The sequence below is a fragment of the Salmo salar genome, chromosome 15 (assembly GCF_965601325.2).
Source record: "Salmo salar chromosome 15, fSalSal1, whole genome shotgun sequence".
NCBI classification, from domain to species: domain Eukaryota; kingdom Metazoa; phylum Chordata; class Actinopteri; order Salmoniformes; family Salmonidae; genus Salmo; species Salmo salar.
The window spans coordinates 95,397,512-95,411,188 of NC_138305.1; the positions used below are offsets into that span (position 1 = coordinate 95,397,512).

Sequence of the window (13,677 nt, forward strand, 5' to 3'; positions counted from 1 at the left end):
TCATAAAATACTCTACTTCAGGTGAGCAAAATCTAGAGACTTCCTTAGATTTCGTGCACCAGCTGTTTACAAATTTGCACAGACCGCCCCCCCTCGTCTTAATGGAGTGTGCTGTTCTATCTTGCCAGTGCAGCGTATATCCTGCTGGCTGAATAGCCATGTCATCATTCAGCCACGATTCTGTGAAACATAAGATGTTACAGTTTTTGATGTCCATTGGTAGGATATTCGTGATCGTACCTCGTCTAATTTGTTGTCCAGTTATTATACGTTGGCGAGTAATATTGACGGTAATGGCACCTTTCCCACTCTCCTTCTCCGGATCCTTAAGAGGCACCCTGCTCTGTGTCCTCTGTGCCTGTGTCTCTTTCTCTGGCTAATTACGGGAATGTCAGCCTTGTCGGGTGTTCACAGTATATCCTGTGCTTCCTGCTTGTTGAAGAAAAAAATCATTGTCTAATCCGAGGTGAGTGATCGCTGTCCTGATATCCAGAAGCTATTTTTTGCTGTAACATACGGTTGCAGAAACATTATGTACAAAATAAGTTACAAATAACACGAAAAACCCCCACATAATAGCACAATTGGTTCGACGTCCGTAAAACTGCTGTCATTTCTTTCGGCGCCATTTTATTGGTACATATTTTGGGTTTTGCCCTAGCACTACACAGCTGATTAAAATAATCAAAGCTTGATGAGCTATAGGGCAAAACCCGAAACGTGCACCCATGGGTGGCCCCAGGACCGAGTTTGGGGAACCCTGTGACTAGACTAATCAAGTAAGGACCAATCAATCAAGGCACAATTGCATACATCAAAATGTATCCCTTGCTATAGAGACCATTAAAGCTAAAGGAATGTTTGATTCAATTTAACAATATCTGATTATTGAAACACTATTTATTGTTTAAAGGGAAACATTGTATGTTTTTCTCCACTTTCTTTGTTAACAATGCTACAATCAAATGACGTATGCTCTCTTTGGCGCCCCTAGCTGCAACATTCTACCAACTTTTAAAGGGAAACACTAGAAGCTGGCCTGAATGAATGGAAGAGTTTTTTTGATGGTTGAAAATCGGAGGGACAGACTGAGACTAGGCGGGGAATTACGTTGCTGATTTCAAGTTGCTTCACTTGCGCGAATGCAATGTAGAAGACGTCAGTGGGCGAAAGTTGCAACAGAGTAGTTGGTGCTTCTCTCACCTATGCTATGTACGATTAAAATAAATAGTCTTATTATCGTGAGCTGGTGAGAGGGAGGGGTGAACGCTACGGTGGTTGGACAATTCTAGCCTATTTAGGACGTGGACGTCGAAAATAATGATTTTCGTGCAGCAACAGGTTACTGCTGCATAGTGGAGTAAACCATAACAGCGTGTCCTTTTGTCATATTGTAGAATTTACCTTTAGGCGATGTTTATTACTTGCGTGAGACCTATTCTGTACCAGTCAGCCATTAGCCAATTCCATTTTGGTGGGAGACTGAGTCAGTCGTGTGACAGGTTAGTTTATTCACGAAAGGTTGGATTTATTTCAATGCATTGTTTTTTAACAGGTTGACTGCAGTGCTCTCAAGCGAACTTATCTACAGAGAAAGAATACACGAGCACGCACGGCGTTACAAAAAAGAACGACAGTGGTTTTGGGCGAAATGGAGAGTGATAAAATGGCACATTAAAGTTAAATGCAAACTTCAAGACCAGACCATCGGAATCTACCTTTCATGGAGAACAGACATGAAGATGACCAACCATAGGTGATCTTCTCCTCCGGGGTGTGTTGTTGGTGAGTTTTCAGGAGAAGAACCAAAAACAGGACTTAAATGGTTCCAAACTAGTGGACCATGAATTCAGTTCTACAGCACAAGTCACCGCCAAGGAGTTGGCTTGGTCTCCGACTACGACTCAGTAAGTATCCTACACCAGCCACTGTCTTTTCTCTCATCTCTTCATCATTCATTATCATATACACAACATGACCAAAAGTATGTGGACACATGCTTGTCGAACAATTCATTCCAAAAGCATGCACATTAATATGGAGTTGGTCCTCCCCTTTTGCTGCTATAACAGCCTCCACTCTTCTGAGAAGGCTTTCCACTAGATGTTGGAACAATGCTGCTGGGACTTTCTTCCATTCAGCCACAAGAGCATTAGTGAGGTCAGGGTATTAGGCCCGCAGTTGGCGTTCCAATCCCAAAGGTGTTCGATCGGGTTGAGGTCAGGGCTCTGTGCAGGCCAGTCAAGTTCTTTCACACCGATCTCGACAAACCATTTCTTTATGGACCTCGCTTCGAGCACGGGGGATATTGTCATGCTGAAACAGGGAAGGGCCTTCCCCAACCTGTTGCCACAAAGTTAGAAACACAGAATCGCCTAGAATGTCATTGTATGCTGTAGCGTTAAGATTTCCCTTCACTGAAACTAAGGGGCCTAGCCCTAACCATGAAAAACAGCCCCAGCCCATTATTCCTCCTCCACCAAACTTTACAGTTGGCACTGTGCATTGGGGCAGGTAGCGTTCTCCTGGTATCCGTCGGACTTCCAGATGGTGAAGCGTGATTCATTACTCCAGACAAGGCCCTTCCACTGCTCCAGAGTCCAATGGCGACGACCTTTCATCACTCCAGCCGACGCTTGGCATTGCCCATGGTGATCTTAGGCTTGTGTGTGCGGCTGCTCGGACATGGAAACCCATTTCATGAAGCTTCCGACAAACAGTTGTGCTGACGTTGATCCCAGCGGCCGTTTGGAACTCGGTAGTGAGTATTGCAACTGAGGACAGAGTATTTTTTACGCACTATGCGCTTCAACACTTGGCGGTCCTGGTGCCACATTGAAAGTCACTGAGGTCTTCAGTACGAGACATTCAACTGCCAATGTTTGTCTCTGGAGATTACATGGCTGTATGCTCGATTTATTACATCTGTCAGCAACTTGTGTGGCTGAAATAGCAGAATCCACTCATTTGAAGGGGTGTCGACATGCTTTTTGTGTATTATATAGTGTATTATCTTTTGGTCTCACACAGTGTCCTTGAACTCATATGGTATTTTTGACAATCTTGGCATCTATTCCCTTGTGGAATAATTTACTTGGACTGATCTGGAGTCTTCCATTAGCCAATTTCATATAAAGGATGATGTATTTAAGAGACTTGCACATGAAGATTATTTTAGTCCAGGACTAGGCCTTACCTTTTTCCTGAAAACTGTCCCATAATGTCTGACTGTGTAGTGCTTACAGAGAATGCAGTAAGTTGCTTGGAGAAGACATGATGTTGCTTGGAGATGACATTATGTGGGCCAGACTCTGGTGCAGAGCTTTGGCCAAGCGTCAAGGCAGGTAAACAAGAACTTTGACCTCAAGCACCAAGTGTTTGCGTGACACAGTTCGGTCTGTGAGCTGAATAGATTACCAAGCCTGGCAAGCCAACACCTCCCCAAGTTGAAGACTGTCGTTGGCAAATGACCAGAGAACAAAATCATCACAGTTGGAGTCCTATGGGCAAATTATTTTGGCCTTGGACTCGAAAGCACCCAGATGATAAGTCTGCTGAGAAACAACACTGTTGAAAGAGGAATCTGAATATGGTTGTAATAACCAGATTCAACAATGTTATTGATAGCATTTTTCAAACATTTTGCCTTGACTTGCCAGCACACCTTCTCCCCAGCACTCATGTCAGAGGGCAGGGTAACGTTGCACTGGACAGCATTCATGACTTGAAATGTTTTTTTTAGCCTTACTTAACTAGGCTAGTCAGTTAAGAACAAATTCTTATTTTCAATGATGGCCTAGGAACAGACAATCTTGTCTACTAGATATTCTTTCATTAATTACATTTCTGCAACAAGCATTTTCACACAATACTGCAACGAGCAGTCCGCTAGTTATTCTGCAACAATGCCCTCTTTTACCCTTCATCTTATAGGATGTACAGCCAGTATATTATAGTCTCAGTAAGTGACTGGGTTTGAAGTTTAGTAGCCTAATTGGTTGAGTCTGGAAACCTTCAATGTTCCACGCCACCAGGTCTTAAGCCTCTGCTCTTAAACACACTGGTCTAATCTGGGAACATATGTCTTGTCTGGGCTCTCTGTGCACAAGCACAACAAGAAGCAGCCTTATGGATAGAATTATGTACACATAGGCTACAGGATATTATGGACAAAATTACAGCCATCATAATTCATGATACCTATGTGTGTAATTTACTGTAGTTTGTTTGACAAGTGAAGTCACTACCAGTAGCTGCGTGTGTGGTTTTAGTGTATGATGTAGAGCCTGGAAGGTATGTTGGGAGGTTGTCAGAGTTCCATGCCATGGGTCTTTTAAGTTCTTTAAACCAGCGTGTCCCAAACTCAGTCCTGCTAACCCCAAGGGGTGCACATTTTGGTTTTTGCCCTAACACTACACAGCTGATTCAATTAATCAAAACTTGAGGATGAGTTGATTATTTGAATCAGCTGGTGCTAGGGCAAAAACCTAAATGTGCACCTATTTGGGTCCTTAGGACTGAGTTTGGGAAAGGCTGCTTTTAACACACTGCCTGGTTTAATCTGGGTGCAGATTTCTGTCTGGTGTGTTTAGGGGTCCCTGGCCCCTGGCTCGTTCTGGTTTCAATATCCTCCTTTGGACACATTCTACTTTTTCTTCTGTGATTTCCTTTTTTATTTTCCTCCTTTTACTCTCCTGACACTTCCTGCTGCTGTGGTCTGCATCATCTTGTGGTGTTTGTTCAGTTTTTTTCTTTATCTCCTCTTCCATAGCAGGAAAGGATTGCCCCATGGGTAGGTGAGTGACTGTTTGAACTCATTGCTTTTTCTTTGCATGATACCCATCTGTTCCAGAGCGTCCAAAGTTTGTGACTACCAGTGTGTCCATTTTTACTGCTCAAGATCGGTCTGTGAAACTGCATGGAGAATGTTTTGACAGTTTAAAAAATGTGTTTAGTTTGCCATCTAAGTACGTGGACAGTTGCCCACTGTGGGGAAAAACTATTTACAGTTCGGTGTTGACTATTTCAGAACACAGATAAGATTGATACGACTGATGTAGCTTACCTACTATTGTGGCAAATATGGCATGGTTTTACACTAGGGACCAACCAGCCCCTTACTTTGAGTCATGTGAACGTGTTCACATTCACAGCTGAATCGACAGATGAAGTCATGGCCATAAACCTGCTCTCACAGCTGGATGCCCACCCCCCCTCGATCGTTGCATATATTTTCCTATCATCCCTCACGAAGCGCTCTTTAAAATACATGGGAGGGAATGGCAACCAAAGCTGTCGGTGTTGTCCTGTCGTCTGGTCTCACCCTCACCATATCTTGCAGGTCTTATTAGCCTCGTTTTAGCTGGGCTGTTCTTCAGAGACCCAGACCTGTTGCTGGGGGATCTCGAGTTTGAGTTACAGGTGGCACAGAGACACTGCTTTTTACCCTCAGGGTGCTGGAGACACTCAACATCTTTCAGTCAGCTGGGACATGCGTCATTTGATAGCATCGACAAGACTATTGGGTTTTACGATGCAGTTATCAGACATTGCTCTCATCAGAGTGGACGGTATAGGCACATTTGAGGTCTATGAATTCAGTAATGGAATGATCCATATGAATATAGAACAATATTGGAACGATCCAACTGAATGTGTGGATTTGATTCATGTAGGGCTTGTGCTGTCGTTCCAGCTGAACATTCTGCCTTCGTTTGGTATTTATTTTTTATTTATAAATTTGCTTTCACCTTTATTTAACCAGGTAGGCTAGTTGAGAACAAGTTCTCATTTGCAACTGCGACCTGGTCAAGATTAGAGGTCGACCGATTAATCGGAATAGCCGATTTAATTAGGGCTGATTTCATGTTTTCATAACAATTGGAAATCGGTATTTTTGGACACCGATTCGGCCGATTTTTTTTTATTTATTTTTTATTTTTATTTTATTATTCTTTTTTTTTGTAAAAAATAAAGAAATAAATAATTATTTTATTTTTTACACCTTTATTTAACTAGGCAAGTCAGTTAAGAACACATTCTTATTTTCAATGACGGCCTAGGAACGGTGGGTTAACTACCTTGTTCAGGGGCAGAACGACAGATTTTTACCTTGTCAGCTCGGGATTCAATCTTGCAACCTTACGGTTAACTAGTCCAACGCTCTAACCACCTGCTTTACATTGCACTCCACGAGGAGCCTGCCTGTTACGCGAACGCAGTAAGAAGCCAAGGTAAGTTGCTAGCTAGCATTAAACTTACCTTATAAAAAAAACAATCAATCAATCATAATCATTAGTTAACTACACATGGTTGATGATATTACTAGCTTATCTAGCCTGTCCTGCATTGCATATAATCGATGCGGTGCGCATTCGCGAAAAAGGACTGTTGCTCCAACGTGTACCTAACCATAAACATCAATGTCTTTCTTAAAATCAATACACTAGTGTATATATTTTTAAACCTGCATATTTAGTTAATATTGCCTGCTAACATGAATTTCTTTTAACTAGGGAAAATGTGTCACCTCTTGCAACAGAGTCAGGGTATATGCAGCAGTTTGGGCCGCCTGGCTCGTTGCGAACTGTGTGAAGACTATTTCTTCCTAACAAAGACAGCCAAACGGGGGATGATTTAACAAAAGCGCATTTGTGAAAAAAGCACAATTGTTGCACGACTGTACCTAACCATAAACATCAATGCCTTTCTTAAAATCAATACACAGAAGTATATATTTTTAAACTTGCATATTTAGCTAAAAGAAATCCAGGTTAGCAGGCAATATTAAACGGGTGAAATTGTGTCACTTTGAGTCAGGGTATATGCAACAGTTTGGGCCGCCTGGCTCGTTGCGAACTAATTTGCCAGAATTTTACGTAATTATGACATAACATTGAAGGTTGTGCAATGCAACAGGAATATTTAGACTTAGGGATGCCACCCGTTAGATAAAATACGGAACGGTTCCGTATTTCACAGAAAGAATAAACTTTTTGTTTTCGAGATGATAGTTTCCGGATTCGACCATATTAATGACCTAAGGCTCGTATGTCTGTGTGTAACAGCCACTGCCAGCCTGTGGCGCGATTTTCAAAACCTTAAAAATCCTATTACTTCAATTTCTCAAACATATGACTATTTTACAGCCATTTAAAGACAAGACTCTCGTTAATCTAACCACACTGTCCGATTTCAAAAAGGCTTTACAACGAAAGCAAAACATTAGATTATGTCAGCAGAGTACCAAGCCAGAAATAATCAGACACCCATTTTTCAAGCCAGCATATAATGTCACCAAAACCCAGAAGACAGCTAAATGCAGCACTCACCTTTGATGATCTTCATCAGATGACAACCCTAGGACATTATGTTATACAATACATGCATGTTTTGTTCAATCAAGTTCATATTTATATCAAAAACCAGCTTTTTACATTAGCATGTGACGTTCAGAACTAGCATACCCCCCGCAAACTTCCGGGGAATTCGCTAACATTTTACTAAATTACTCACGATAAACGTTCACAAAAAGCATAACAATTATTTTAAGAATTATAGATACAGACCTCCTCTATGCACTCGATATGTCCGATTTTAAAATAGCTTTTTGGTGAAAGCACATTTTGCAATATTCTAAGTACATGGCCCAGGCATCACGGGCTCGCTATTTAGACACCCGGCAAGTTTAGCACTCACCATAATCATATTTACTATTATAAAAGTTTGATTACCTTTTGTTGTCTTCGTCAGAATGCACACCCAGGACTGCTACTTCAATAACAAATGTTGGTTTGGTCCAAAATAATCCATCGTTATATCCGAATAGCGGCGTTTTGTTCGTGCGTTCCAGACACTATCCGAAATAGTAAAGAAGTGTCGCGCGCATGGCGCAATTCGTGACAATAAAATTCTAAATATTCCATTACCGTACTTCGAAGCATGTCAACCGCTGTTTAAAATCAATTTTTACGACATTTTTCTCGTAGAAAAGCGATAATATTCCGACAGGGAATCTCCTTTTCGGCAAACAGAGGAAAAAATCCCAAAGGCGGGGGCGGTCGGGGTCACGCGCATAAGCCCAGTGTCCCTTGATCGGCCACTTGAGAAAGGCGATAATGTGTTTCAGCCTGGTGCTGGAATGACGACATTCTGTTTTTTCCCGGGCTCTGAGCGCCTATGGACGACGTGGGAAGTGTCACGTTAGAGCAGAGATCCTTAGTAAATGATAGAGATGGAAAAGATGTTCAAGAAATGGTCAGACAGGCCACTTCCTGTAAAGGAATCTCTCAGGTTTTGACCTGCCATTTGAGTTCTGTTATACTCACAGACACCATTCAAACAGTTTTAGAAAATGTAGGGTGTTTTCTATCCATATGTAATAAGTATATGCATATTCTAGTTACTGGGTAGGAGTGGTAACCAGATTAAATCGGGTATGTTTTTTATCCAGCCGTGTCAATACTGCCCCCTAGCCCTAACAGGTTAAGTCTATGATTTGATAGAGCAGTCTGACTGAGCGATGGTAGGCACCAGCACGCTCGTAAGCATTCATTCAAACAGCACTTTGGTGCGTTTTGCCAGCAGCTCTTCGCAATGCTTCAAGCATTGCGCTGTTTATGACTTCAAGCCTATCAACTCCCGAGATTAGGCTGGTGTAACCAATGTGGAATGGCTAGCTAGTTAGCGGGGTGCGCGCTAATAGCGTTTCAAATGTCACTCGCTCTGAGACTTGGAGTAGTTGTTCCCCTTGCTCTGCATGGGTAACGCTGCTTCGAGGGGTAAGGCAATAAATAGGCCATGGTGGCGAAGTAATTACAATATAGCAATTAAACATTGGAATGGTAGAATGTGCAATAGATGAATGTGCAAGTAGAGATACTGGGGTGCAAAGGAGCAAGATAAATAAATAAATACAGTATGGGGATGAGGTAGATTGGATGGGCTTTTTACAGGTGCAGGGATCTGTGAGCTGCTCTGACAGCTGGTGCTTAAAGCTAGTGAGGGAGGTAAGAGTCTCCAGCTTTAATGATTTTGTTTTTTGCAGTTCGTTCCAGTCATTGGCAGCAGAGAACTGGAAGGAGAGGCGGCCAAAGGAAGAATTGGCTTTGGGGGTGACAAGTGAGATATTCCTTTCTGGAGCGCGTGCTACGGGTGTGTGCTGCTATGGTGACCAGTGAGCTGAGATAAGGCGGGGCTTTACTTAGCAGGGACTTGTAGATGACCTGGAGCCAGTGGGTTTGGCGACGAGTATGAAGTGAGGGCCAGCCAACGAGAGCGTACAGGTCGCAGTGGTGGGTAGTATATGGGGCTTTGGTGACAAAACGGGTGGCACTGTGATAGACTGCATCCAATTTGTTGAGTAGAGTGTTGGAGGCTATTTTGTAAATGACATCGCCGAAGTCGAGGATCAGTAGGATGGTCAGTTTTACGAGGGTATGTTTGACAGCATGAGTGAAGGATGCTTTATTGCGGAATAGGAAGCTGATTCTAGATTTAATTTTGGATTGGAGATGTTTATTTTTATTTATTTTTATTTCTGTTATTTTACCAGGTAAGTTGACTGAGAACACGTTCTCATTTGCTGCAACGACCTGGGGAATAGTTACAGGGGAGAGGAGGGGGATGAATGAGCCAATTGGAAACTTAATGTAAGTCTGGAAGGAGAGTTTACAGTCTAACCAGTCATCTAGGTATTTATAGTTGTCCACATATTCTAGGTCAGAACCGTCCAGAGTAGTGATGCTGGACGGGCGGGCAGGTGCGGGCAGCGATCGGTTGAAGAGCATGCATTTAGTTTTACTTGCATTTCAGAGCAGTTGGGAGGCCACGGAAGGAGAGTTGTATGGCGTTGAAGCTCATCTGGAGGTTAGTTAAGTGTCCAAAGAAGGGCCAGAAGTATACAGAATGGTGTCATCTGCGTAGAGGTGGATGAAAGAATCACCAGCAGCAAGAGTGACATCATTGATCTATACAGAGAAGAGAGTGGCCTGAGAATTGAACCCTGTGGCACCCTCATAGATACTGCCAGAGGCCTGGACAACAGACCCTCAGACTTGACATACTGAACTCTATCAGAGAAGTAGTTGGTGAACCAGGCGAGGAAATCATTTGAGAAACCAAGGCAGTTGAGTCTGCCAAAAAGAATGTTGTGATTGACTGAGTCGAAAGCCTTAGCCAGGTTGATGAATACGGCTGCACAGTAATGTCTCTTATCGATGGCGGTTATGATATCGTTTAGGACCTTGAGCGTGGCTGAGGTGCACCCATGACCAGCTCTGAAACCAGATTGCATAGCAGAGAAGGTACGGTGGGATTCGAAATGGTCGGTAATCTGTTTAACTTGGCTTTCGAAGACCTTAGAAAGGCAGGGTAGAATAGATATAGGTCTGTAGCAGTTTGGGTCTAGAGTGTCTCCCCCTTTGAAGAGTGGGATGACCTCGGCAGCTTTCCAATCTATGGGAATCTCAGACGATTCGAAAGAGAGGTTGAACAGGCTAGTTATAGGGGTTGCAACAATTTTGGCAGATCATTTTAGAAAGAGGGGGTACATATTGTCTAGCCTGGCTGATTTGTAGGGGCCCAGATTTTGCAGGTCTTTCAGAACATTAGCTATCTGGATTTGGGTGAAGGAGAAGTGGGAGAGGTTTGGGTGAGTTGCTGTGGGGAGCGCAGGGCTGTTGACCGGGGTAGAGGTAGCCAGGTGGAAAGCATGGCCAGCCATAGAAAAATGCTTATTGAAATTCTCAATTATAGTGGATTTATCGGTGGTAAGTGTTTTCTAGCCTCAGTGCAGTGGGCAGCTGGGAGGAGGTGCTCTTATACTCCATGGACTTTAGTGTCCCAGAACATTTTTGTATTTGTGCTACAGGATGCAAATTTCTGCTTGAAAAAGCTAGCCTTAGCTTTCCTAACTGCCTGTGTATTTGTTCCTAACTTCCCTGAAAAGTTGCATATCACGGGGGCTGTTCGATGCTAATGCAGAACGCCACAGGATGTTTTTGTGCTGGTCAAGGGCAGTCAGGTCTGGAGAGAACCAAGGGCTATATCTGTTCCTGGTTCTACATTTTTTTTAATGAGGCATGCTTATTTAAGATGGTGAGGAAGGCACTTTTAAAGAATAACCAGGCATCCTCTACTGACAGGATGAGGTCAATATCCTTCCAGCATACCTGGGCCAGGTTGATTAGATTGGCCTGCTTGCTGAAGTGTTTTAGGGAGCGTTTGACAGTGATGTGGGGTGGTTGTTTGACTGCAGACCCATTACGGATGCAGGCAATGAGTTTTTAGGTCCCGTATGCTCTGGTTTGAGTCACGTTGTACAAACTGGCGAGAGCTTTCCGAGCTAAAGGTTAGCTGATGACCGCTAGCAGTGGTTAGCTGACTATTAGCAAGTGAGCTGGCTAGCTTCTGTTGGGGTATTCCGAATTCGAGGTGAATAATACTTTAGAAAAAAACTGGTCCGCACCACATTTGGTGAGGCGGGTTGCAGGAGAGTGTTTTGAAGTTGAGTTTTAGAAAAAATATTAAAAAGATATACGAAGAAAATATATAAAAATATATATACACGGGACACGACAAGACGAGAACAAAAGACGTCTCACTGCTACGCCATCTTGGATTAATGGTGTATAGATTAGATGGTCTGATTTGGATTAAAGTTGTTTTAATTATGCAAAGTGGCTAATGGATTTCAAACTCGTCCAAGGTCATCGTGGTGACTATTAATCGTAAACCACCATTGTCCATGCTCTTGGAGAGAACCACACCCTGTTAAATTGGCCTTGTGGCTTCCCTGCTCTTCAGAACATAGTGGATAATTACAAGGGGATAACCTGAGCTCATTCACATGGTGCATCATTAGGTTAGTAGACATTGGATGTAATGTTTACCTCAGTGTCCCCATATAAATAAAAACACACATACCACCCCATTCAAATGGCTGTTTATGAACATTAGAGCCCTAAGGCTGACAATAACCATATTTTCAGTGAGCGAATAAGTGTTTTGATTTCTGTGAGGATTTCAGAGAGTAGACCCACTGCACTTTTAGCTATGCCATTTAAATTAAAGGATTCTTTATATCAACAAGCTGAAGAAGGCAATACCAGTTTGTCCCTCTTAAATGGTGGTTTAACTATGGACTTTTAAATTGCATGTCTGATAGCAATTTTCTCCTCTGCGGGAAAGATCAAATCAAATGTATTTATATAGCCCTTCTTACATCGGCTGATATCTTAAAGTGCTGTACAGAAACCCAGCCTAAAACCCCAAACAGCAAGCAATGCAGGTGTAGAAGCACGGTGGCTAGGAAAAACTCCCTAGAAAGGCCAAAACCTAGGAAGAAACCTAGAGAGGAACCAGGCTATGAGGGGGGCCAGTCCTCTTCTGGCTGTGCTGGGTGGAGATTATAACAGCACATGGCCAAGATGTTCAAATGTTCGTAAATGACCAGCATGGTCAAATAATAATAATCGTAGTAGTTGTCGAGGGTGCAGCAAGTCAGTAACACAAGAGTAAGTGTCAGTTGGCTTTTTCATAGCCGATCTTTGAGAGTATCTCTACCGCTCCTGCTGTCTTTAGAGAGTTGAAAACAGCAGGTCTGGGACAGATAGCACGTCCGGTGAACAGGTCAGGGTTCCAGCAGGTCTGGGACAGCAGGTCTGGGACAGGTAGCACATCCGGTGAACAGGTCAGGGTTCCATAGCCGCAGGCAGAACAGTTGGAACTGGAGCAGCAGCACGGCCAGGTGAACTGGGGACAGCAAGGAGTCATCAAGCCAGGTAGTCCTGAGGCATGGTCCTGGGATCAGGTCGAGAGAGAGGTAGAGAGAATTTAAATTCACCGGAAAAGACGAGAAATACTCCAGATGTGACAGGCTGAGACAGGAGGGGTCAGGAGACACTGTGGCCCCATCCGATAAAACCCCCGGACAGGGCCAAACAGGTAGGATATAACCCCACCCACTTTGCCAAAGCACAGCCTCCACACCACTGGAGGGATATCTCCAACCACCAACTTACAAGGCCGAGTATAGCCCACAAAGATCTCCGCCACGGCACAACCCAAGGGGGGGCGCCAACCCAGACAGGAGACCACGTCAGTGACTCAACCCACTCAAGTGACGCACCCCTCCCAGGGACGGCATGGAAGAACACAGTAAGCCAGTGACTCAGCCCCTGTAATAGGGGTAGAGGCAGAGAATCCCAGTGGAGAGAGGGGAAACCGGCCAGGCAGAGACAGCAAGGGCGGTTCGTTGCTCCAGCCTTTCCGTTCACCTTCACACCCCTGGGCCAGACTACACTTAATCATAGGACCTACTGAAGAGATAAGTCTTCACTACAGACTTAAAGGTTGAGACTGAGTCTGCATCTCTCACATGGGTAGGCAGACCATTCCATAAAAATGGAGCTCTATAGGAGAATGCCCTGCCTCCAGCTGTTTGCTTAGAAATTCTAGGAACAATTAGGAGGCCCGTGTCTTGTGACCGTAGCGTACGTGTAGGTATGTACGGCAGGACCAAATCGGAAAGATGGGTAGGAGCAAGCCCATGTAATGCTTTGTAGGTTAGCAGTAAAACTTTGAAATCAGCCCTTGCCTTAACAGGAAGCCAGTGTCGGGAGGCTAGCACTGGAGTAATATGATACAATTTTTTGGTTCTAGTCAGGATTCTAGCAG

General features: G+C 43.7%; 1 protein-coding gene across 2 annotated transcripts in view; it reads left to right on the top strand.

Annotated features, from left to right (window-relative positions):
• The first annotated feature begins 1,066 nt into the window (after window positions 1–1,066).
• LOC106572641 (pleckstrin homology domain-containing family G member 5) overlaps window positions 1,067–13,677 on the top strand; it is a 124,610-nt gene continuing 111,999 nt past the window's right edge. The window contains exon 1 of one of the 2 annotated variants that reach the window (XM_082962179.1): window positions 1,067–1,907. In XM_082962179.1, the coding sequence (XP_082818305.1) occupies window positions 1,844–1,907 (64 nt within the window). In that variant the 5' untranslated portion in view covers window positions 1,067–1,843. The remainder of the gene's footprint in view (window positions 1,908–13,677) is intronic. The other variant, XM_082962178.1, reaches the window with a different exon arrangement.